General features: G+C 50.3%; 1 protein-coding gene across 2 annotated transcripts; it reads right to left on the reverse strand.

Moving 5' to 3' along the window:
- Window positions 1-26,676, reverse strand: LOC143975692 (C-type lectin domain family 2 member B-like). 2 transcript variants are annotated; one of them, XM_077478187.1, is made up of 7 exons: window positions 26,494-26,676; window positions 21,752-21,880; window positions 15,448-15,564; window positions 14,504-14,664; window positions 13,859-13,965; window positions 11,834-11,973; window positions 1-266 (listed from the first exon to the last, which is right to left on the reverse strand). In XM_077478187.1, exons 1-6 carry the CDS (start codon window positions 26,537-26,539, stop codon window positions 11,853-11,855), a joined length of 681 nt encoding a protein of 226 aa, XP_077334313.1. In that variant the 5' UTR covers window positions 26,540-26,676; the 3' UTR covers window positions 1-266; window positions 11,834-11,852. The 2 variants fall into 2 exon arrangements, with proteins under 2 accessions (XP_077334313.1, XP_077334314.1); XM_077478188.1 differs by lacking the exons at window positions 1-266; window positions 21,752-21,880 and having other exon boundaries at window positions 11,752-11,973; window positions 26,494-26,675.

Raw genomic sequence — 26,676 nt, forward strand, 5'->3', positions numbered from 1 at the left:
CAAGTAATTATGGGGGAATAGTTGGGATTGGTGGGATTTATGACTTTTTTTAATGGACACATCGAACTCGCTGGTACTAAAAAGTGCTGATAAAAATGTGAAATTCTGACCACAATGAATGTCAAAGAAAACTTCTGGAGACCAGAAATAAATTGTGATTCCCAAATCGATCCGAAGCGAAGAACGAAATCATTGTCTGTTGCAGAGTTCCGGTCCTGAGATGAGGCGACGGCATTCCTTTTCTGCCTTTATTTTCACCCAAAATCCTGACATGAAAAAAAAAATCTATTTGTCTTGTGAAACATGCGCTATTTTCTCTCCACGTCGAATGTTATTCACTCATATACAAAACAGCGGATCAGGAAAACACCACGGTATGGCCACTAGATGGAGCTGATGAGAATAGGTGAATTAAACACATGTATTATGATCGTCAGCTCCATCTAGTGGCAGCATTTGCCTTATTCATGCGATTTTTGTGACATTCGACCTGGAGAGAAAACCAGAGAAAAAGAAGTGTGGTAGGACTACAGAGCACCTCCCCATCACTACTCATCTCATTATCATAGGGGGGGGGGAGTGTCCTTTAGTCTTGGAGGACAGCAGTGGATTTCTAGCAGGATCAATGGGTATTGCTTATACTGATAGAGCAGATCTAATGAAACATTCATGGGGATCGTTACCAAACCAGTATTGAGTATTGGGGGATCACATGGTGCAGATGTTGGGGGAGGGGGTGGTCCTTCTGTGGTCACTGTGAGGAGCTCTGTTAGTCATGGAACATCTGCTATGGCCAACTATTAGCAGTGTGAAGGCCAACTCCATCCTTAGGAAGAGGTCACATGTCTGCCGGGTGTTCATCTCTGGGGAGACTCTCCCTCACTTCCTGTCCCGGTGACCCCCATACAGGAAATGGGGGGGGAGAGATGTTGTCACCGGGACAAGAAATGTGGAGACGGCAATAAAGATGTAGTCAGAGGTTCCCACTGTTCTCTACTGACCTAAAATTGTATTTTGTGTCCCCTTCGGGGAGATTTCACATCACTTCCTGTTCTGACTGGAAATGATGGTGAATCTCCCTAATAAGGACACAAAAACACCTCCATGTGTGATCCCCTCTATACAGGCATGTACTGGCCATCGAGACTACCGGGAGTTTCCCGGTGGGCCGATAGCTCAGTGGGCCACTCTGATGTAAGGGGGCTGCTGATGGGACACTCTGATGTAAGGGGGCTGGTGATGGGATACTCTGATGTAAGGGGGCTGGTGATGGGACATTCTGATGTAAGGGGGTGGTGATGGGACACTCTGATGTAAGGGGGTTGGTGATGGGACACTCTGATGTAAGGGGGCTGCTGATGGGACACTCTGATGTAAGGGGGCTGGTGATGGGACACTCTGATGTAAGGGGGCTGCTGATGGGACACTCTGATGTAAGGGGGCTGGTGATGGGACACTCTGATGTAAGGGGGCTGCTGATGGGACACTCTGATGTAAGGGGGCTGGTGATGGGACACTCTGATGTAAGGGGGCTGCTGATGGGACACTCTGATGTAAGGGGGCTGGTGATGGGACACTCTGATGTAAGGGGGCTGCTGATGGGACACTCTGATGTAAGGGGGATGCTGATGGGACACTCTGATGTAAGGGGGCTGCTGATGGGACACTCTGATGTAAGGGGGTGCTGATGGGACACTCTGATGTAAGGGGGTTGGTGATGGGACACTCTGATGTAAGGGGGTTGGTGATGGGACACTCTGATGTAAGGGGGCTGGTGATGGGACACTCTGATGTAAGGGGGTTGGTGATGGGACACTCTGATGTAAGGGGGCTGGTGATGGGACACTCTGATGTAAGGGGGCTGGTGATGGGACACTCTGATGTAAGGGGGCTGGTGATGGGACACTCTGTTGTAAGGGGGCTGGTGATGGGACACTCTGTTGTAAGGGGGCTGTTGATGGGACACTCTGATGTAAGGGGGCTGGTGATGGGACACTCTGATGTAAGGGGGCTAGTGATGGGACACTCTGATTTAAGGGGGCTGCTGATGGGACACTCTGATTTAAGGGGGCTGGTGATGGGACACTCTGATGTAAGCGGGCTGGTGATGGGACACTCTGATGTAAGGGGGCTGGTGATGGGACACTCTGATGTAAGAGGGCTGCTGATGGGACACTCTGTTGTAAGGGGGCTGGTGATGGGACACTCTGATGTAAGGGGGTTGGTGATGGGACACTCTGATGTAAGGGGGTGGTGATGGGACACTCTGATGTAAGGGGGTGGTGATGGGACACTCTGATGTAAGGGGGTTGGTGATGGGACACTCTGATGTAAGGGGGTGGTGATGGGACACTCTGATGTAAGGGGGCTGGTGATGGGACACTCTGATGTAAGGGGGCTGGTGATGGGACACTCTGATGTAAGGGGGCTGGTGATGGGACACTCTGATGTAAGGGGGCTGCTGATGGGACACTCTGATGTAAGGGGGCTGGTGATGGGACACTCTGATGTAAGTGGGCTGGTGATGGGACACTCTGATGTAAGGGGGCTGGTGATGGGACACTCTGATGTAAGGGGGTGCTGATGGGACACTGATGTAAGGGGGCTGGTGATGGGACACTCTGATGTAAGGGGGCTGCTGATGGGACACTCTGATGTAAGGGGGTGCTGATGGGACACTCTGATGTAAGGGGGTGGTGATGGGACACTCTGATGTAGGGGGGCTGTTGATGGGACACTCTGATGTAAGGGGGTGGTGATGGGACACTCTGATGTAGGGGGGTGCTGATGGGACACTCTGATGTAAGGGGGCTGGTGATGGGACTCTCTGATGTAAGGGGGCTGGTGATGGGACACTCTGATGTAAGGGGGCTGGTGATGGGACACTCTGATGTAAGGGGGCTGGTGATGGGACACTCTGATGTAAGGGGGATGCTGATGGGACACTCTGATGTAAGGGGGCTGCTGATGGGACACTCTGATGTAAGGGGGTGCTGATGGGACACTCTGATGTAAGGGGGTTGGTGATGGGACACTCTTATGTAAGGGGGCTGGTGATGGGACACTCTGATGTAAGGGGGCTGGTGATGGGACACTCTGATGTAAGGGGGCTGGTGATGGGACACTCTGTTGTAAGGGGGCTGGTGATGGGACACTCTGTTGTAAGGGGGCTGTTGATGGGACACTCTGATGTAAGGGGGCTGGTGATGGGACACTCTGATGTAAGGGGGCTGGTGATGGGACACTCTGATGTAAGGGGGCTGGTGATGGGACACTCTGATTTAAGGGGGCTGCTGATGGGACACTCTGATGTAAGCGGGCTGGTGATGGGACACTCTGATGTAAGGGGGCTGGTGATGGGACACTCTGATGTAAGGGGGCTGGTGATGGGACACTCTGATGTAAGGGGGCTGGTGATGGGACACTCTGATGTAAGGGGGCTGGTGATGGGACACTCTGTTGTAAGGGGGCTGGTGATGGGACACTCTGATGTAAGGGGGCTGGTGATGGGACACTCTGATGTAAGGGGGCTAGTGATGGGACACTCTGATTTAAGGGGGCTGCTGATGGGACACTCTGATTTAAGGGGGCTGGTGATGGGACACTCTGATGTAAGCGGGCTGGTGATGGGACACTCTGATGTAAGGGGGCTGGTGATGGGACACTCTGATGTAAGAGGGCTGCTGATGGGACACTCTGTTGTAAGGGGGCTGGTGATGGGACACTCTGATGTAAGGGGGTTGGTGATGGGACACTCTGATGTAAGGGGGTGGTGATGGGACACTCTGATGTAAGGGGGTGGTGATGGGACACTCTGATGTAAGGGGGTTGGTGATGGGACACTCTGATGTAAGGGGGTGGTGATGGGACACTCTGATGTAAGGGGGCTGGTGATGGGACACTCTGATGTAAGGGGGCTGGTGATGGGACACTCTGATGTAAGGGGGCTGGTGATGGGACACTCTGATGTAAGGGGGCTGCTGATGGGACACTCTGATGTAAGGGGGCTGGTGATGGGACACTCTGATGTAAGTGGGCTGGTGATGGGACACTCTGATGTAAGGGGGCTGGTGATGGGACACTCTGATGTAAGGGGGTGCTGATGGGACACTGATGTAAGGGGGCTGGTGATGGGACACTCTGATGTAAGGGGGTGCTGATGGGACACTCTGATGTAAGGGGGTGGTGATGGGACACTCTGATGTAGGGGGGCTGTTGATGGGACACTCTGATGTAAGGGGGTGGTGATGGGACACTCTGATGTAGGGGGGTGCTGATGGGACACTCTGATGTAAGGGGGCTGGTGATGGGACTCTCTGATGTAAGGGGGCTGGTGATGGGACACTCTGATGTAAGGGGGCTGGTGATGGGACACTCTGATGTAAGGGGGCTGGTGATGGGACACTCTGATGTAAGGGGGATGCTGATGGGACACTCTGATGTAAGGGGGCTGCTGATGGGACACTCTGATGTAAGGGGGTGCTGATGGGACACTCTGATGTAAGGGGGTTGGTGATGGGACACTCTGATGTAAGGGGGTTGGTGATGGGACACTCTTATGTAAGGGGGCTGGTGATGGGACACTCTGATGTAAGGGGGCTGGTGATGGGACACTCTGATGTAAGGGGGCTGGTGATGGGACACTCTGTTGTAAGGGGGCTGGTGATGGGACACTCTGTTGTAAGGGGGCTGTTGATGGGACACTCTGATGTAAGGGGGCTGGTGATGGGACACTCTGATGTAAGGGGGCTGGTGATGGGACACTCTGATGTAAGGGGGCTGGTGATGGGACACTCTGATTTAAGGGGGCTGCTGATGGGACACTCTGATTTAAGGGGGCTGGTGATGGGACACTCTGATGTAAGCGGGCTGGTGATGGGACACTCTGATGTAAGGGGGCTGGTGATGGGACACTCTGATGTAAGAGGGCTGCTGATGGGACACTCTGTTGTAAGGGGGCTGGTGATGGGACACTCTGATGTAAGAGGGCTGCTGATGGGACACTCTGTTGTAAGGGGGCTGGTGATGGGACACTCTGATGTGAGGGGGCTGGTGATGGGACACTCTGATGTAAGGGGGCTGGTGATGGGACACTCTGATGTAAGGGGGCTGCTGATGGGACACTCTGATGTAAGGGGGCTGGTGATGGGACACTCTGATGTAAGTGGGCTGGTGATGGGACACTCTGATGTAAGGGGGCTGGTGATGGGACACTCTGATGTAAGGGGGTGCTGATGGGACACTGATGTAAGGGGGCTGGTGATGGGACACTCTGATGTAAGGGGGTGCTGATGGGACACTCTGATGTAAGGGGGTGGTGATGGGACACTCTGATGTAGGGGGGCTGTTGATGGGACACTCTGATGTAAGGGGGTGGTGATGGGACACTCTGATGTAAGGGGGCTGGTGATGGGACACTCTGATGTAAGAGGGCTGCTGATGGGACACTCTGTTGTAAGGGGGCTGGTGATGGGACACTCTGATGTAAGGGGGTTGGTGATGGGACACTCTGATGTAAGGGGGTGGTGATGGGACACTCTGATGTAAGGGGGTGGTGATGGGACACTCTGATGTAAGGGGGTTGGTGATGGGACACTCTGATGTAAGGGGGTGGTGATGGGACACTCTGATGTAAGGGGGCTGGTGATGGGACACTCTGATGTAAGGGGGCTGGTGATGGGACACTCTGATGTAAGGGGGCTGCTGATGGGACACTCTGATGTAAGGGGGCTGGTGATGGGACACTCTGATGTAAGTGGGCTGGTGATGGGACACTCTGATGTAAGGGGGCTGGTGATGGGACACTCTGATGTAAGGGGGTGCTGATGGGACACTGATGTAAGGGGGCTGGTGATGGGACACTCTGATGTAAGGGGGTGCTGATGGGACACTCTGATGTAAGGGGGTGGTGATGGGACACTCTGATGTAGGGGGGCTGTTGATGGGACACTCTGATGTAAGGGGGTGGTGATGGGACACTCTGATGTAAGGGGGTGCTGATGGGACACTCTGATGTAAGGGGGCTGGTGATGGGACTCTCTGATGTAAGGGGGCTGGTGATGGGACACTCTGATGTAAGGGGGCTGGTGATGGGACACTCTGATGTAAGGGGGCTGGTGATGGGACACTCTGATGTAAGGGGGATGCTGATGGGACACTCTGATGTAAGGGGGCTGCTGATGGGACACTCTGATGTAAGGGGGGTGCTGATGGGACACTCTGATGTAAGGGGGTTGGTGATGGGACACTCTGATGTAAGGGGGTTGGTGATGGGACACTCTGATGTAAGGGGGCTGGTGATGGGACACTCTGATGTAAGGGGGCTGGTGATGGGACACTCTGTTGTAAGGGGGCTGGTGATGGGACACTCTGTTGTAAGGGGGCTGTTGATGGGACACTCTGATGTAAGGGGGCTGGTGATGGGACACTCTGATGTAAGGGGGCTGGTGATGGGACACTCTGATGTAAGGGGGCTGGTGATGGGACACTCTGATTTAAGGGGGCTGCTGATGGGACACTCTGATTTAAGGGGGCTGCTGATGGGACACTCTGATGTAAGCGGGCTGGTGATGGGACACTCTGATGTAAGGGGGCTGGTGATGGGACACTCTGATGTAAGAGGGCTGCTGATGGGACACTCTGTTGTAAGGGGGCTGGTGATGGGACACTCTGATGTAAGAGGGCTGCTGATGGGACACTCTGTTGTAAGGGGGCTGGTGATGGGACACTCTGATGTGAGGGGGCTGGTGATGGGACACTCTGATGTAAGGGGGCTGGTGATGGGACACTCTGATGTAAGGGGGCTGCTGATGGGACACTCTGATGTAAGGGGGCTGGTGATGGGACACTCTGATGTAAGTGGGCTGGTGATGGGACACTCTGATGTAAGGGGGCTGGTGATGGGACACTCTGATGTAAGGGGGTGCTGATGGGACACTGATGTAAGGGGGCTGGTGATGGGACACTCTGATGTAAGGGGGTGCTGATGGGACACTCTGATGTAAGGGGGTGGTGATGGGACACTCTGATGTAGGGGGGCTGTTGATGGGACACTCTGATGTAAGGGGGTGGTGATGGGACACTCTGATCTAAGGGGCTGCTGATGGGACACTCTGATGTAAGGGGGTGCTGATGGGACACTCTGATGTAAGGGGGCTGGTGATGGGACTCTCTGATGTAAGGGGGCTGGTGATGGGACACTCTGATGTAAGGGGGCTGGTGATGGGACACTCTGATGTAAGGGGGATGCTGATGGGACACTCTGATGTAAGGGGGCTGGTGATGGGACACTCTGATGTAAGGGGGTTGGTGATGGGACACTCTGATGTAAGGGGCTGGTGATGGGACACTCTGATGTAAGGGGGTTGGTGATGGGACACTCTGATGTAAGGGGGTGCTGATGGGACACTCTGATGTAAGGGGGCTGGTGATGGGACACTCTGTTGTAAGGGGGCTGGTGATGGGACACTCTGATGTAAGGGGGCTGTTGATGGGACACTCTGATGTAAGGGGGCTGGTGATGGGACACTCTGATGTAGGGGGGCTGGTGATGGGACACTCTGATGTAAGGGGGTGCTGATGGGACATTCTGATGTAAGGGGGCTGGTGATGGGACACTCTGATGTAAGGGGGTGCTGGTGATGGGACACTCTGATGTAAGGGGGCTGGTGATGGGACACTCTGATGTAAGGGGGCTGGTGATGGGACACTCTGATGTAAGGGGGGCTGGTGATGGGACACTCTGATGTAAGGGGGCTGCTGATGGGACATTCTGATGTAAGGGGGCTGCTGATGGGACACTCTGATGTAAGGGGGCTGGTGATGGGACACTCTGATGTAAGGGGGCGGGTGATGGGACACTCTGATGTAAGGGGGCTGCTGATGGGACACTCTGATGTAAGGGGGCTGGTGATGGGACACTCTGATGTAAGGGGGGCTGGTGATGGGACACTCTGATGTAAGGGGACTGCTGATGGGACATTCTGATGTAAGGGGGCTGCTGATGGGACACTCTGATGTAAGGGGGCTGGTGATGGGACACTCTGATGTAAGGGGGCTGGTGATGGGACACTCTGATGTAAGGGGGGCTGGTGATGGGACACTCTGATGTAAGGGGACTGCTGATGGGACATTCTGATGTAAGGGGGCTGGTGATAGGACACTCTGATGTAAGGGGGCTGGTGATGGGACACTCTGATGTAAGGGGGCTGGTGATGGGACACTCTGATGTAAGGGGGTGGTGATGGGACACTCTGATATAAGGGGGCTGGTGATGGGACACTCAAAATGTACATGGATGAAGTCCAGGGCCAAATTTCTGTCCCAGTCCAGCCCTGTCTCTATATGATCCTCCATGTGTGATCTTCTCTATATGATCCTCCATGTGTGATCCTCTCTATATGATCCTCCATGTGTGATCTTCTCTATATGATCCTCCATGTGTGATCCCCTCTATATGATCCTCCACGTGTGATCCTCTCTATATGATCCTCCATGTGTGATCTTCTCTATATGATCCTCCATGTGTGATCCTCTCTATATGATCCTCCATGTGTGATCCCCTCTATATGATCCTCCATGTGTGATCCCCTCTATATGATCCTCCATGTGTGATCCCCTCTATATGATCCTCCATGTGTGATCCCCTCTAAATGATCCTCCATGTGTGATCTTCTCTATATGATCCTCCACGTGTGATCCTCTCTATATGATCCTCCATGTGTGATCCCCTCTAAATGATCCTCCATGTGTGATCTTCTCTATATGATCCTCCACGTGTGATCCTCTCTATATGATCCTACATGTGTGATCCCCTCTAAATGATCCTCCATGTGTGATCCCCTCTATATGATCCTCCATGTGTGATCTTCTCTATATGATCCTCCATGTGTGATCCCCTCTAAATGATCCTCCGTGTGTGATCTTCTCTATATGATCCTCCACGTGTGATCCTCTCTATATGATCCTACATGTGTGATCCCCTCTAAATGATCCTCCACGTGTGATCCCCTCTAAAAGATCCTCCACGTGTGATCCTCTCTATATGATCCTCCACGTGTGATCCTCTCTATATGATCCTCCATGTGTGATCCCCTCTAAATGATCCTCCATGTGTGATCTTCTCTATATGATCCTCCACGTGTGATCCTCTCTATATGATCCTACATGTGTGATCCCCTCTAAATGATCCTCCATGTGTGATCCCCTCTATATGATCCTCCGTGTGTGATCCTCTCTATATGATCCTCCATGTGTGATCTTCTTTATATGACCCTCCATGTGTGATCCTCTCTATATGATCCTCCGTGTGTGATCCCCTCTAAATGATCCTCCGTGTGTGATCTTCTCTATATGATCCTCCACGTGTGATCCTCTCTATATGATCCTACATGTGTGATCCCCTCTAAATGATCCTCCATGTGTGATCCCCTCTATATGATCCTCCATGTGTGATCTTCTCTATATGATCCTCCACGTGTGATCCTCTCTATATGATCCTACATGTGTGATCCCCTCTAAATGATCCTCAATGTGTGATCCCCCCAAATTTCTGTCCCAGTCCAGCCCTGTCTCTATATGATCCTCCGTGTGTGATCTTCTTTATATGACCCTCCATGTGTGATCCTCTCTATATGATCCTCCGTGTGTGATCCTCTCTATATGATCCTCCGTGTGCGATCTTCTTTATATGATCCTCCATGTGTGATCCCCTCTATATGATCCTCCATGTGTGATCCTATCTATATGTTCCTACCTATATCCGATCCTCCATAAATGATCCTCCATGTGTGATCCTCTCTATATGATCCTCCATGTGTGATCCTCTCTATATGATCCTCTGTGTGTGATCCTCTCTATATGACCCTCCATGTGTGATCCTCTCTATATGTTCCTACCTATATGATCCTCCATAAATGATGCTCCATGTGTGATCTTCTCTATATGATCCTCTCTATATGATCTTCCATGTGTGAGCCTCCATATATGATCCTCCATATATGATCCTCCATCTATGATCCTCCATCTATGATCCTCCCTGTATATGTAGCAGCCTCTGCAACTTATCCAGGGCTAGTCAATGTTACAGGATTTGACTTTACTGGCTGCATGCTTGTTGCAGATCAGTGGCTTTCTAGGTGATCAGACCAGGATGAGGATGACGTCCTTCTCACAGCTTCCCCTCCTCCCTGCTCTGTACACACAGGACACCACCAGAGGATCATCAATGTAAAATTTTATCTGTAATCATCACAACACACAAACTGCTCTGATCTCCAGTTATCACAGCTCAGACATTGCCCCTCCATGATGGAAGTTCCCTGCCTTGCCCTGGAAGTTTCCAACACTCATACTTGAAGTTTTCTGGCCTTGTCCTGGAAGTTTTCATTTCTCATCCTTGAAGTTTCTTGGCCTTGTCCTGAAAGTTTCCATTTCTCATTTTAGAAGGTTTCGGGCCTTGTCATGGAAGTTTCTCTCATCCTGGAAGTATTAATTTCTCACTGTTGATATTTCTTGTCCTTGTCTTGGAAGTTTCCATCTCTCATCCTTGAAGTTTTCCTGTCCTTGTCCTGGAAGTTTCCATCTCTCATCCTTGAAGTTTTCCTGGCCTTGTCCTGGAAGTTTCCATCTCTCATCCTTGAAGTTTTCCTGGCCTTGTCCTGGAAGTTTCCATCTCTCATCCTTGAAGTTTTCCTGGCCTTGTCCTGGAAGTTTCCATCTCTCATCCTTGAAGTTTCCTGGTCTTGTCCTGGAAGTTTCCATCTCTCATCCTTGAAGTTTTCCTGTCCTTGTCCTGGAAGTTTCCATCTCTCATCCTTGAAGTTTTCCTGGCCTTGTCCTGGAAGTTTCCATCTCTCATCCTTGAAGTTTTCCTGGCCTTGTCCTGGAAGTTTCCATCTCTCATCCTTGAAGTTTCCTGGTCTTGTCCTGGAAGTTTCCATCTCTCATCCTTGAAGTTTCCTGGTCTTGTCCTGGAAGTTTCCATCTCTCATCCTTGAAGTTTCCTGGTCTTGTCCTGGAAGTTTCCATCTCTCATCCTTGAAGTTTTCCTGGCCTTTTCCTGGAAGTTTCCATCTCTCATCCTTGAAGTTTCCTGGTCTTGTCCTTGAAGTTTTCATCTCTCATCCTTGAAGTTTTCCTGGCCTTGTCCTGGAAGTTTCCATCTCTCATCCTTGAAGTTTTCCTGGCCTTGTCCTGGAAGTTTCCATCTCTCATCCTTGAAGTTTCCTGGTCTTGTCCTGGAAGTTTCCATCTCTCATCCTTGAAGTTTTCCTGGCCTTTTCCTGGAAGTTTCCATCTCTCATCCTTGAAGTTTCCTGGTCTTGTCCTTGAAGGTTCCATCTCTCATCCTTGAAGTTTCCTGGTCTTGTCCTTGAAGTTTCCATCTCTCATCCTTGAAGTTTCCTGGTCTTGTCTTGGAAGTTTCCGGCTGGTGAATGAGTGGCTTTCGGATGAAGCTTCCCCTCCCTCGTAGGGTGAAGCAGTCATGACAAATTCTGGTTGGTACTTTGGGAACAGAAGCATCTGATGGACAGAGGGGGACACCTTGTGGAGGAGGATTTAACTGACGTTCAGCCTGCAGGATAGCAGAGACTTTGGCAGAGGGTGACCACCATCATTCCACTTATCTGCATCTCCTGCTCCTGGTGTCACCATGGTTCTCATTATGGGGACAGGTGTGATGTCATGTGGGCAGCCCATGCACAAGGAGAGTGACATTCAGTCCCTTCACTTAGGAGGACGGGGGTGGGGGTACGGGGGGGGGGGGGGGGGTTGCCCCTATAATTTTTCTCTGGGCTCAGAGAAAATGCTAATCTTTCTGCCTCTCCTGTACCGGAATGTGTCTGCACACATTAGTCCCGCCTTTCCGCCACGTCCCGTTCACAGATCCACGGCAGCTCGCTGTAACAATTCTCCATTTTCAGATGTTGTCCTAGCTTGACGCAGCTCCCGGCTCCACCCACAATGATGTCCCTACAAGGAGAACAGAGACAAGAGACCACCATTCAGTGCCGGAGAATCCCTGGAGAACACGAGATCCATAGAGAAATGAGGGGACTCTGGATACAAACCGGGAGACTCCAACAAAAAAATGTAAGTCTAAACCAAAAGCCGGCAACCTTATTCCTTACCGACCTACACTGATCCCAACTTTAATTAGAGGATTTGGGTGGTGGGACTCTATGGCAATGATATCATTACAAAGTAAATGAAGGGTGCTGTGATGAAGAGATGGGGCAGGACTCTGTGCACTCAGTATGTCTTCTGGCTTGAGTAGAGGTGTCCCCGCAGTACTTTTTTTTCACCACAAGATGTTCTCTTTCTTCTGCATTGCAGAGCACTATCTCCGCAGTACTTTAATTTTACCACAAGATGTCCTCAGTCTTCCAGAATGAATAAAGAGAACCAGGTAATAACTGATGTCAGACTGAGGCCATCTTGTGGTAAAAAAGAAGTATGCAGGGGGACAGCACCAATCTGCTTTTTAAAGTGGTTGTAAACCCTTACAACAGACTTTGACCTACAGGTGAGCCTAGATTAAGGCTTACCTGTAGGTCCAAGAAATATCTCCTAAACCTATACGGTTTAGGAGATATTTGCCCAAAGACAGGCACCGCTGTCTACGGCGCATGCACCGTAGACAGCGGCGCGCAGGCGCACTGAGCGTGGCATTTTCAAAGACGGAGCTGCCGTGCGTGTCGGCTCCCATGTGCATGCGCGGGAGTGACGTCATTGCGGCTTCGCCGAATTACAGCGGCGGAGCTGCGAGACCCCACCGAGAAGATGGATGCTCCGGACTACAGGGGACAGCGGTGACTTCGCTGGCTCCTGTGTCAGGTAAGTGACACATAATGGACTACTATGCGATGCGATGCGATGCGATGCATAGTAGTCCATTATGCTTTGCCTTTGCAGGGAATGAATGAGGAAGTAACACCCATCAGGGTTTACTTCCTCTTTAATGCTTGCTGGGGATCTATTATAATTATTTAAAAATCATGTATTATCCCACAATCCCTGTGCTGAGTTCCCAGGTCTGTACACCCACTGTTCCCATTATGAGGGGCTCCCACCATCCCTGTGCTGAGTTCCCTGGTCTGTACACCTGCTGTGCCCATTATGAGGGGTTCCCACCATCCCTGTGCTGAGTTTGCGGGTCTGTACACCCGCTGTGCCCATTATGAGGGGTTCCCAACATCCCTGTGCTGAGTTCCTGGGTCTGTACACCCACTGTGCCCATTATGAGGGGTTCCCACCATCCCTGTGCTGAGTTCCTGGGTCTGTACACCCACTGTGCCCATTATGAGGGGTTCCCAACATCCCTGTGCTGAGTTCCTGGGTCTGTACACCCACTGTGCCCATTATGAGGGGTTCCCAACATCCCTGTGCTGAGTTCCTGGGTCTGTACACCCACTGTGCCCATTATGAGGGGTTTCCAACATCCCTGTGCTGAGTTCCCGGGTCTGTACACCCACTGTGCCCATTATGAGGGATTCCCACCATCCCTATGTTGGGTTATGGGTTCTGTACGTCCGCTGTGCCCGCCCATTATGAGGGGTTCCCACCACCCCTGTGCTGAGTTCCTGGGTCTGTACGCCCGCTGTGCCCATTATGAGGGGTTCCCACCACCCCTGTGCTGAGTTCCTGGGTCTGTACGCCCGCTGTGCCCATTATGAGGGGTTCCCACCATCCCTGTGCTGAGTTCCCGGGTCTGTACACCCGCTGTGCCCATTATGAGGGGTTCCCACCATCCCTGTGCTGAGTTCCCGGGTCTGTACCCTCTGATAGCTGATATATGTCTATGAAGTGCTGACACTGCTGGAATATTATAATTCTCATACAGAGATCTGGAACTCACTCCATGCTGCCATCTGGCCATTTCCCCTTCTGGGTGTCGGGGCTCCAACTGCTGTCCGGCTTCTGAATTCTCACCCAAAATTCCTGACCGAGCCGGGTGATAATTCTCTGCAACATAACCAATAAAAATTTATGATGGGGGGTGTAGTATAATGTATATGGGGGGTATAGTATAATGAATGATGGGGGGTGTAGTATAATGTATGATATAGGGTGTAGTATAATGTATGAGGGGGGTGTAGTATAATGTATGATGGTGTAGTATGATGGGGGGTGTAGTATAATGTATATGGGGGGTGTAGTATAATGTATGATGGGGGTGTAGTATAATGTATGATGGGGGGTGTAGTATAATGTATGATGGTGTAGTATGATGGGGGGTGTAGTATAATGTATAATGGGGGTGTAGTATAATGTATAATGGGGGTGTAGTATAATGTATGATGGGGGTGTAGTATAATGTATAATGGGGGTGTAGTATAATGTATGATGGGGGTGTAGTATAATGTATGATGGGGGTGTAGTATAATATATGATGGGGGGTGTAGTATAACATATGATGGGGGGTGTAGTGTAATATATGATGGGGGGTGTAGTACAACGTATGGCCGAGGGTGTTGTGAAATGAAGGGTGTAGTAGTCTTACCCGGAGGCTGATGAGAGTCTTTGGTACGGAGGCTAATTTGGAGTCATAGGTGGTGCAGATCTGGTCACTCTCCGCCTGAGACGTCTTCCTTGATGAGAAGTAATAACATTTCTGATAGATGTAAACCCAATCCGGGGGGCACAGGTGGGAGGGGTCTTCATCTGCCAATCAGGGAAAGGTCATGAAATTAATAGCCCCCTTTACTGAAAGAAGTCACGCCCACATGGTTTAAAAGTAACCAGAGCCCCTTTTTTATTTTTGTAGTGTGGGAGGATAAAAAGAAGAATCTGATTGGCTGTCATGGGCCAAAAGGGCAGTTACTTTTCCAATCCTTCCAACAGGTTTCATTAATTAGCTGTAACCGACGTTCTCTAGCCCCTCCCTTCATTGATTTAGCCCCTCCTATTACAAAGCATTCCTCCCCCATTATACAGTTCTCAATATAACTCCCCTCATCATTATGTATAGCCCTCCCTAGTGCCTTGTACCCCTCGCGCACATGCCCAGTGTACATGGCTCAGGCTGTTTGATATCTCTCCACCTATTGCTAGGAAGAGCCCCGCCTATTACTTCATAGTCTAGGAAGAGCCCCGCCTATTACTTCATAGTCTAGGAAGAGCCCCGCCTATTACTTCATAGTGCCACTTATTTCTACATATAAATTCATAAATTCATCCATTTTTTTAGCTCCACCCTTTAAAATGACTCCCCCTTCCCATTGCTCTATAGAAATCCCCCCAACATAATTCAAACTTTAATCCTCATGACGCCTCCTATAACTCCATAAAGCTCCTCCCAAGAAGGGGGTTGGACAATGTAAGTGCTCTCATTTCTCTACATAAAATGTATTCTCTATATAGGCTCTGAGACTCCCTCTTGAGTTTATCCCATAAGCCTCTCTCTTTCCGTCACCCTAAATCAGGCTCCTCTTCTTCCATACATACAAGTCCCCCATGACCCATGACTGGTCATAGAAATAGACGTCTCCTCCTCCTGTCGTCCCGTTTGTCGTCCTCCTTCTGTCGGTTCCACAGGACATGGATCTGATGTGGGTGGAGAACCTGACAAGGACAGAAGAAGTGTGAGGTGAGGTCCAGAGCCTTCGTACCATCTCCTACATAAGATACAATTAGTGCACCTGACCCATAAACCGATGACTGCCTCCTGATTCTCTTAAAGGCCACCATGATGGAGACATCATAACCCTTTTTATCCCCTTCATTAGATGCAACCAGCCTACCTGACCCATAAACCGATGACCACCACCTGATTCTCTTGAAGACCACCACAGTAGAGACATCTTCACCCTTACCTTCTCCTTCATAAGATACAACCAGCCTACCTGACCCATAAACCGATGACCACATCCTGATTCTCTTGAAGCCCACCATGGTGGAGACATCTTCACCTTTACCTTCTCCTTCATAAGATACAACCAGCCTACCTGACCTATAAACCGATGACCACCACCTGATTCTCTTGAAGCCCACCACGGTAGAGACATCTTCACCCTTACCTTCTCCTTCATAAGATACAACCAGCCTACCTGACCCATAAACCGATTACCACCACCTGATTCTCTTGAAGCCCACCACAGTAGAGACATCTTCACCTTTACCTTCTCCTTCATAAGATACAACCAGCCTACCTTGACCTATAAACCGATGACCACCACCTGATTCTCTTAAAGGCCACCATGATGGAGACATCATAACCCTTTCCATCCCCTTCATAAGATACAACCAGCCTACCTGACCCATAAACCGATGACCACCACCTGATTCTCTTGAAGCCCACCACAGTAGAGACATCTTCACCCTTACCTTCTCCTTCATAAGATACAACCAGCCTACCTGACCCATAAACCGATGACCACATCCTGATTCTCTTGAAGCCCACCATGGTAGAGACATCTTCCCCCTTACCTTCTCCTTCATAAGATACAACCAGCCTACCTGACCCATAAACCGATTACCACCACCTGATTCTCTTGAAGCCCACCATGGTAGAGACATCTTCATCCTTACCTTCTCCTTCATAAGATACAACCAGCCTACCTGACCCATAAACCGATTACCACCACCTGATTCTCTTGAAGCCCACCACAGTAGAGACATCTTCACCCTTACCTTCTCCTTCATAAGATACAACCAGCCTACCTGACCTATAAACCGATGACCACCACCTGATTCTCTTGAAGCCCACCATGGTAGAGACATCTTCATCCTTACCTTCTCCTTCATAAGATACAACAAGCCTACCTGACCCATAAACCGATGACCACATCCTGATTCTCTTGAAGCCCACCATGGTGGAGACATCTTCAACCTTACTATCTCTCATAAGATGAAGAAACAAATCCAAAATGAAATTAAACAAATTTTTCCTTCATGCACATCTCCCATCTACCTGATACATAAACCGATGACTACTTCCTGATTACTGGGAAGTCCGGCATAGTGGAGACAAATTCACCCTTACCATCTCCTTTCTAAAATACAACCAGTGTACCTGACACAAAAAACAATGACTTCCACCAAATTACCGGAAAGACCAACATAGGAATGACATTGTCACTTATTCAATCTCCTTCATAAAATACAACCATTTAACCTGACACATAAACCAATGACCTCCACCGCATTACTGGGAAAGCCAGCATGGTGGAGACCTGTACCATGTCCTTCAATAAAATAGAACCAGTCTAGTATAGTTGCCAACATTGTAAAACAAAAAATGATAGGGACACTTTTTGGCCTGTGGGCGGAGTCTTATAATTAGGGATGGGGCATTCGTTTTTTAGGTGTGACGTAGAGGGGGAAAAAAAAATTGTGGCGTGATTCAAAGGGGGTTTGGTTAGAGTCTGAGATGAACGAGGGATGGAGGGGAGAAACAAAAGGAGAAAGAGAGCAAAAGAAAGAAAGAAAGAAAGAAAGAGGGATGGAGGGACAGCAGGCCCAGATCCTACACCACAATAGAAATATGTGTATTTCAGAAAGTTTAACAATCAGCAGATAAAGATACTCCAAACACCTGTTGTTGGCACTTCAATCATCCCGGCACCATGGTTCTTATGGTAACAGGATGATTGAAGCGCATTATTTCTATTACATTGTAATAGAAAAATAAATAGTTAAACTCACCATAATGTAGAATTTGTGTAACCCCTAAGAGTGTCACTTGCCACGTCACCTATTATACACCAGGCATTCCCAGCGGAGTCCCTCCATACACCAGGCATTCCCAGCGGAGTCCCTCCATACACCAGGCATTCCCAGCGGAGTCCCTCTTTACATCAGGCATTGCCAGCGGAGTCCCCCTTACATCAGGCATTGCCAGTGGAGTCCCCCTTAGATCAGATGTCCTCAGCAGAGTCCCTCCTTACACCAGGCAATCCCAGTAGAGTCCCTCTTTACATCAGGCAATCCCAACGGAGTCCCTCCTTACATCAGGTGTCCCCAGCGGAGTCCCTCCTTACATCAAGCATTCCCAGCGGAGTCCCACCTTACACCAAGCAATCCCAGTTGAGTCCCTCCATACATCAGGCATTCTCAGCAGAGTCCCTCCATACATCAGGCATTCTCAGCAGAGTCCCTCCATACATCAGGCATTCCCAGCGGAGTCCCTCCATACACCAGACAATTCCAGCGGAGTCCCTCCATACACCAGGCAATTCCAGCGGAGTCCCTCCATACACCGGGTATCAACAGGAGGAGTCCCTCTTTACATCAGGCAATCCCAACGGAATCCCTCCTTACATCAGGTGTCCCCAGCGGAGTCCCTCCTTACATCAAGCATTCCCAGCGGAGTCCCTCCTTACACCAAGCAATCCCAGTGGAGTCCCTCCTTACACCAGGCAATCCCAGTAGAGTCCCTCTTTACATCAGGCAATCCCAACGGAGTCCCTCCTTACATCAGGTGTCCCCAGCGGAGTCCCTCCTTACATCAAGCATTCCCAGCGGAGTCCCTCCTTACACCAAGCAATCCCAGTAGAGTCCCTCTTTACATCAGGCATTCCCAGCGAAGTCTCTCCTTGCACCAGGCAATCCCAGCAAACTCCCTCCTTACATCAGGCATTTCCAGCGGAGTCCCTCCATACAACAGACATTCCCAGCAGAGTCCCTCCATACATCAGGCATTCCCAGCGGAGTCCCTCCACACATCAAGCATTCCCAGCAGAGTCCCTCCACACACCAGGTAATTCTAGCGGAGTCCCTCCATACACCAGGTAACCCAGGTAGACTCCCTCTTTACATCGGGCATTCCCAGCAGAGTCCCCCTTACATCAGATGTCCCCAGCGAAGTCCCTCCTTACACCCAGCAATCCCAGTAGAGTCCCTCTTTACATCAGGCAATCCCAGCAGGAGTCCCTCCTTACATCAGGTGTCCCCAGCGGAGTCCTTCCTTCCTTTAGGCATTCCCAGCGGAGTCCCTCCTTACACCAGGCATTACCCAGCGGAGTCCCTCCTTACACCAGGCATTACCCAGTGGAGTCCCTCCTTACACCAGGAAATCCCAGCAGAGTGCCCCCTTACACCAGGCAATCCCAGCGGAGTCCTTCCTTACACCAGGCAATTCCAGCAGAGTCCCACTTACATCAAGTATCCCCCAGTGAAGCCCCCCTCTCATCAGGTATCCCCCAGTGAAGCCCCCTCTCATCAGGTATCCCCCAGTGAAGCCCCCCTCTCATCGGGTATCCCCCAGTGAAGCCCCCTCTCATCGGGTATCCCCCAGTGAAGCCCCCTCTCATCGGGTATCCCCCAGTGAAGCCCCCCTCTTATCGGGTATCCCCCAGTGGAGCCCCCTCTCATCGGGTATCCCCCAGTGGAGCCCCCCTCTCATCGGGTATGCCCCAGTGGAGCCCCCCTCTGATCGGGTATCTCCCAGTGGAGCCCCCCTCTCATCGAGTATCTCCCAGTGGAGCCCCCCTCTCATCAGGTATCCCCCAGTGGAGCCCCCCTCTCATCGGGTATCCCCCAGTGGAGCCCCCCTCTCATTGGGTATCCCGCAGTGGAGCCCCCTCTCATCAAGTATCCCCCAGTGAAGCCCCCCTCTCATCGGGTATCCCCCAGTGGAGCCCCCCTCTCATTGGGTATCCCCCAGTGGAGCCCCCCTCTCATTGGGTATCCCCCAGTTAAATCCCCCCTCTCATCAGGTATCTCCCAGCAGCAGAGACTCTCTCCACCACCATTACAGAAAACCAGATCGAACAGGCAGAGTCAGTGGAACAAAATAGGCAGAGCTGGCCCGGTGGCTACCAATAGAAATTGAGCTGCGGCACCACCCACCCCCGCTCCTTTCCACATCAGGTCACAGACAGACCGGTGTAGTGTCAAATACTATCCCCCGTCGGATAGTGTGCGCCCTGTACTGCGCTTTGCGCAGTACGGAGGAGAAGAAGATGCCGAAAGTCTCCGAAGATGAACGGCGCCTGCGCACTAAGTCCAGGTTCAAGCCCCACCATCCAAGTGGACAAAGAGCTAGAATAAAAAATTGCCAAGCAAGGCCGTGCCCGAAGCGTGGCAAGCGGCCCTCTTACTAACTGCTACCGTATGTCCACTTGGATGGTGGGGCTTGAACCTGGACTTCATCTTCGGAGACTTTCTGAGTCTCCTTGTCCTCTGTACTGTGCAAGCACTGCGCCTGCGCAGTACGGGCCGGACACTATCCGATGGGGGGACAGTATTTGACAAAACACCAGCAGCAGAGAGGTGGGCGGTAGCGCAGCTCAATTTCTATTAGCAGCCACCCAGCCTCTTGTTTGTTCTAGTCTTCAAGAAAATGGCGGCCGGTGAAGACATTGTCTCCGCTGGCCGTGGACCTCTAGCAGCGGTGGTGGCGAAAAATTGGGAAAACAAGGATTTCCGGGGACATTTCCCCGGGAATCACGAAAACCGGGAAAAGGGTCTAAATCCTGGGAATGTCCCAGGAAATTCAGGACAGTTGGTAAGTATGAAACCGATGACCACCTCCAAATTTTCTGTAAGACCAGCATGGTGGAGACATCTTCACCCATACCATCTCCTACATAGGATACAACCAGTCTACCTGATACATAAACCAATGTCCTCTACCAGATTCCCAGGGAAGTTGACATTGTGAAGACATCTTCACCCACAAAATCTCCTTTATAAAATATAACCATTCTACACAAAATATCGATGACTTCCATCTGATTCTCTGGAAGGCTACCATGGTGGAAACATTTTCAACAATATAATCTCCTTCATAAACTACAACCAGTCTACAACCAGTCTACCTGACACATAAACTGATGACCTCCACCTGATTACTGGAAGGGCCAGCATGGTGGAGACATCTTCACCTGTACCATTGACTTCATAAAATACAACCAGTCTACCTGGCACATAAACCAATGACCGCCTCCTGATTATCAGGAAGACATCTTCACCCTTTAACCCCTATAGGATTACCTAGCACAACGTTTCTGATATTTCCTACATCAGTCCTTAATCTCAGATCTTTCCAGGCACCAGCTCCAGGAACAGTCAGAGCCGGTATCTAAGCTGGGTTGTACTACAATATGATGGCATCATGACGCTCTCACCATACTCCCAGAAGGATGCCCTCACATTATGTCCAGAATGATCTCAATATAATGCCTCCACAACCCATGTCCTAACCAAATTTTGTCACCATTATGTGTCCACAGTGATGTCAGAATAATGTGACCACAATGATGTCATAACAGTGATGTCATATTGATATCCTCACCATGATCAGGTCTATTTGGAAATTCAGTGCACCTACTAGAAGGTCTGGCCATTCAATATCGGCACAACGAAGGTGTAATATAGATGTCATATTGAGGTCATCACCATGTCCAGCACTGTTTTTGAATTCAACGCTCCTACTATGAAGTCAGTTCATTCACCTACAATATTGCCATTGCAATGTTCCCACAATGATGTCATAATAATGTCTCCAGGGTGATGTCATTCCCATCTGCCCATAATGAGAATCTTACTCCCGGAATCAGAATCCCACATCGTTTATTCCTTAGTATGGACAGACACCCCGGAGACCTCCAAAGCACAGCAATAAAACCAAGGCATACCCTCTGTGCTTCTTATGGAAGGGCTCAATCCAGCCAATGACTGCATTAATTCATAGCAGTCCAGCCCATGAGGAGCAGCCAGATACTGTGCAGAGCTTCCAGGGATCAGGAAATAAGGATACAGCTAAGCACAGCATAGTTACCTGTTCACATACACACAGTGTACTTACCCACCACGCGAAGAGTGATGATTACTGACTGCAGAACGGCACAGATAGATAAAAGAACCAGTAGCAGTGCCAGTGCCACACGCTCATAGCGGGGAAGTCCAGGGTCTGCCCACAGCCCAAAGCCGGACTCTATGAAAAGAGAGAACATTAATATTATATGTGTACCTGGGTACCAGGTGGGAGACATCAGAGCTCTCCATGACAAAGGATCCCCTGAGCACTCTGTGTTATCTAACGAGAGAAAGGGAGCAGAAGCTGTTCCCTTTCAGGCAGGCTGTCTCTGATTGAAACTGAGACAGCACCGCATGGAGGGAGGGAGCACTGGCTGTATGGTCCTTGCGGGGGGGGGGGGGGCATCAGAGCTCTCCATAACAAAGGATCCCCTGAGCACTCTGTGTTATCTAAAAAGAGAAGAGGGAGAAGAAGCAGTTCCCTTTTAGGCAGGTTGTCTGTGATTGAAACTGCATCAGCACTATATGAAGGGAAGGGGAAGAGATACTTCTCTGAAGAAGGTGGAGTCACTGCTCTAAAGTAGGTGGAGTCACTGCTATAAAGTAGGTGGAGTCACTGCTATGAAGGAGGTGGAAATACTTCTCTGAAGGTCTGAAGGAGATAGAGTTACTGCTCTGAAGGGGGAGGAGTCACTGTTCTGAAGAAGGTGAGGTCACTGCTCTGGAAAGAGAGGAGTCACTGCTCACACCTGGTCTTTTGTATGTGTAAATTTCATCTTGCTCTACTGAGCTCTATGAACACCAGGATTTTCCTATCAGGAGGTAAGAAAACATGTGAAGAGGGGCTAATAGCATTCATAATATTAATATTTTTGGTGAAGCAAAGGGTCTCTTGATATTTAGTAGTCCCACCCTGTCTATTCATAGTCCTGATAGACCATGTAGGGTATTAAAAGAACCTGGTGGGATGGAGGTTCTCTTGATGTTCAGTAGGCCAGTCCTAACCATTCATAGTCCTGAAAGTCCATGTAGGGTATTGGAAGAACCTGGTGGGGTGGAGGGTCTCTTGATGTTCAGTAGTTGCACCCTGACCAGTAATAGTTCTGATACATACAACGCTGAACAAACCTTGACGCCATACTAATACAGAAACAGTGAGGAAGGGTGAAGGCAAATGCTGCTTTAGAAAAGCCAGAGGAACAACATATAGCAACAGAGCAAATAGTCCTAATAGTCCATGTCAGGAGCTGGAAGGACCCCGTGGGATGGAAGGTCTCTTGATGTTCTGTAGTTCTATCTTGTCTATTCATAGTCCTAATAGCCTATGTACGGGTTGGAAGGAAATGGTGAGATAGAGAGTCAATTGGTGTTTGGTAGTCCTGCACTGACCATACCTAGTCCTGAGGGACAATTCAGGAGGTTGGAAGGAAACAGCGGGATGGAGTGTCTCTTCATGTTCAGTAGTCCCACACTGTCCATATGTGGTCCTGAAATCCCATGTAGGGATTTGAAGGGACCTGGTGGGATGGAGAGTATCTTGATGTTCAGCAGTCCCACACTGTCCATATGTAGTTTTGATAGCCTATGTAAGGATTTGGAAGGGCCTAGTAGGATGGAGGGTCTCTTTAGTAGTCCAGCACTCTCTATATGTAGTCCTGATACCCCTTATAGGGTGTTGGAGGGACCTGGTGTGATGATGGGTCTCTTAATGATTAGTAGTCATACACTATCCATATGTAGTTCTGCAAGCCCATGAAGGGGGTTGGAAGGGCCCAGTAGGATGGGGGGTCTCTTTAATAGTCCAGCACTCTCTATATGTAGTCCTTATAGGGGGTTGGAGGGACCTGGTGTGACGGTGGGTCTCTCGATGATTAGTAGTCCCGCACTATCCATATGTAGTTCCGCAAGCCCATAAAGCGGGTCGGAAGGACCCGGCAGTATGGAATGTCTGTTGATATTTAGTAGTCCTGCACTCTCCATATGTAGTCCAGGCCTGTTGTTTCTGGAAATGTAAGATCTGCTTCCCCAATGCTACCTGCTCAGAACACGAGTCATTCATGAGGGATGCCGATGCTGTTGCCATTCCATGTCCTTCAGCCCTAAGGGGTGCTTTATGAGGAGTCTCTAAAAAGGTGGGGCACTTTTTTTTCAAAGCATTTGTGCTATATATATGCTGGTGGGCAGGGGCGTAACTATAGGGGGTGCAGCAGTTGCGACCGCAACCGGGCCCTGTGATGCAGGGGGCCCATGCAGCCCCCTCTACATATGGCCAGCAGCAGCATAGGCAGCTAGGGGTACCAGTGCACCATGCCCACGGGTGGCTGGAGGTGGAGGGTGACTAGCAGAGCTCCATGCTTGACTATCGCACTGGCTGCTCTTTAGTTGTGCATTCCCCGTGTGACCTGTGTCCTCAGCCGGCTCCTCAGAGTACCCCTCTCCTGCTCCATGCATTGCCGCTCAGTCCAATGTATGTTCTCCTCAGCCAGAGTTTCTTTCTGGGAGATATGCTGATCACCGTCCAGCACACTGGATGGAGCCCAGGCCAACATGGATGAGTGCGCGGCCTACAGCTTGGTCATGGTGAGTGAGAGGACCCCATCCCCCACACACCATTACATACCCCCTCCATCCCCCCCTGGGGACAGGGACCCCCAGCTTCCCTGGGGACAGGGACCCCTTCTCACCTGGGGGCAGTAACTTCATCTGCCCTGGAGAAAAGGACCTCATCTCTTCTGGGGGCGGGGACCCCATCCTGCCTAGGGACAGTCCCCCAATGGGGCACCTAAAAATTAAAAGAAAACTACTGATACCAGTGGTGGAACTACAGGGCTCACAAAGGTCATACCTGTGACCACACCCTGGAGTTCCACCACCGGACTCAGAGGGAAGGGCCCTGGCTGGGGTTCAGGGGGGCCCTTCATGGTTTCTTGCATCGGGGCCCTGAAGGTTCTAGTTACGCCACTGCTGGTGGGAACTTTGTTATCCAGGATGGGTGTTGCCAAGTAGGGTCAACAAAGTGTCCCAAGTGCTATGACCTTATAGGGAATCACACTGAGCACTGCCCAAAAAGGCCAATCAGGGGCAGCCATTCAACACTGGTACACAGGGTGACTAGAATTACAAACAAAGGGAATCAATAGCGCTCTCCGAATATAGGTGGTTGACATGGACTCTTCAGGATGAATAGCACCAAGCCAATGATGAAGGCTAATGAGATGAGTTATTGTTCACAATAAGTAGAAAGTTCACATAAAAACGTATGTAATCAAAAATGATTAATACCATACCAAGCCGGTATGCCAAGTGTAGATGGGTTAGCAACCACTGGGTCCGATGAACATGTAGATGGAAAAGATCTGCCGTAAGGTATAACAGCGCTGTACAAAACCTCAGACACTCGTGAGCCAAGCCGGAGTCCACCGTCGCTCACAAGTGGGCATGAAGATGGAAGGAATCCACCACAGTGTGCAGCACCGCTACAGAGCCACAGACGCTCGTAAGCTGAGCAGAAGTCCTCCGGCGCCCACGAGTGACGTAACCGTACCACAACTGTTGACGCCGTGAGACGAGTAGTTGCGGCAACAGTTCCCCTTGCGCTCCAGCCTTGATTGGCAACCCGATCCGGTGCATCGCTTCCACTGTTGTGGTGCGGTTACGGCAGACTCCGGCTCGGCTCACGAGCGCCTGTGGCTCTGTATCGGTGCTGCACACTGTGGCGGATTCCTTCCATCTTCATGCCCACTTGTGGGCGCTGGTGGACTCCGGCTCGGCTCACTAGTGTCTGAGGTTTTGTACAGTGTTGTTGCACCTCACGGTGGATCTTTTCCATCTACATGTTCACCGGACCCAGTGGTTGATAACCCATCTACACTTGGCATACCGGCTTGGTCTCATATGGACTATTTTTGATTTTATACGTTTTTATGTGAACTTTCTACTTATTTGTGAACACTAAATCATCTCATTGGCCTTTATCGTTGACTTGGTGATATTCATCCTGAGGATTCCATGTTACCCACCGATATTCGGAGAGCGCTGTTTATTCCCTTTGTTGACAAGTAGGGTGCCAATCTCCACCTGGGAAGGTTACCCCCCTCTGATAGGCTGCGGTTGGGTTGATTAGAATGGTCTTCATCTCTCAGTGTCAGTTGTCACCATGGCAATAGGATACGTTCCTCTAAATGGGAAATAGCAATAACCGAAAAGATGCTCTAACCCCCCCCCCCCCCCCCACTATATCCGGGAGATATGGCACCTCCAACACACCAAGTTGTATGGTCAAGTCGGTCAGTTGTGGGTGGAGTGACGGGACTTCACAGAGGTCACTTTTTTTATATATGGTGCTCCAGTATCAGCTCCTGGGGAGCCAATGAGGCCCAACAACATACCAGCTGTATATACCAGACATGGATTGTACACTCCCGATGGAGTAACCTCATACAGGAACCAATGCGCCACAACCACCAATCACAGGGGAGTATTAGGCAGATAAGTGTCCAGGTACATGAAAACCGGTATGTGGTTGTTATGGGTAACAACAATATTAGATGTCACATAAATAACCTGAGAACAGAAAGCGAGGTGGATTGCTTGTTCCTGCACTCTGATGTCACCATACTAGCCCTGTACATGTGGGTGGGATTGGTGGGTTATAAAGAGAGAGGTGACCCAAATGTACAGAGGTACCCCGGCTTGGTGTGCAGCATCTGGACGTATGCAATGGAGACCTCTGCCATTATCACAGTGATAAATCAAAACACAATCAGCACCCCCGCCCCCATCCGGGATTACCTGATTTCTGAGGTCTCCTCCGGCTGGGCGCTGTGTTCTCCTCCATGGTGTCTGCTTCTTATATGATGATCTGTGGTCTCTCCAGCTGGAGGAGAAGAGGAAGTGAGACCTGAGAGCTGCTCTGTGTCTGCAGACTGTGGTCAGCCGTGTACGGGGATTGGACATGACAACTGAAAGGAAAAA

The sequence above is a fragment of the Lithobates pipiens genome, unplaced genomic scaffold, assembly GCF_037356315.1.
Source record: "Lithobates pipiens isolate NorthernLeopardFrog02 unplaced genomic scaffold, aLitPip1_a1.2 Scaffold_13, whole genome shotgun sequence".
In the NCBI taxonomy this organism is placed as follows: Eukaryota; Metazoa; Chordata; class Amphibia; order Anura; family Ranidae; genus Lithobates; species Lithobates pipiens.

Coding starts and splice junctions, on each gene's coding strand:
- LOC143975692 (XM_077478187.1), bottom strand. CDS start 26,539: ATGGAGGAGAACACAGCGCCCAGCCGGAGGAGACCTCAGAAATCAG. Junction 21,881..26,493: donor GAGGAGACCTCAGAAATCAG/GTAATCCCGGAT, acceptor CTCTTTTCATAG/AGTCCGGCTTTGGGCTGTGG. Junction 11,974..13,858: donor TGGCCAGATGGCAGCATGGA/GTGAGTTCCAGA, acceptor TTCTCCTTGTAG/GGACATCATTGTGGGTGGAG.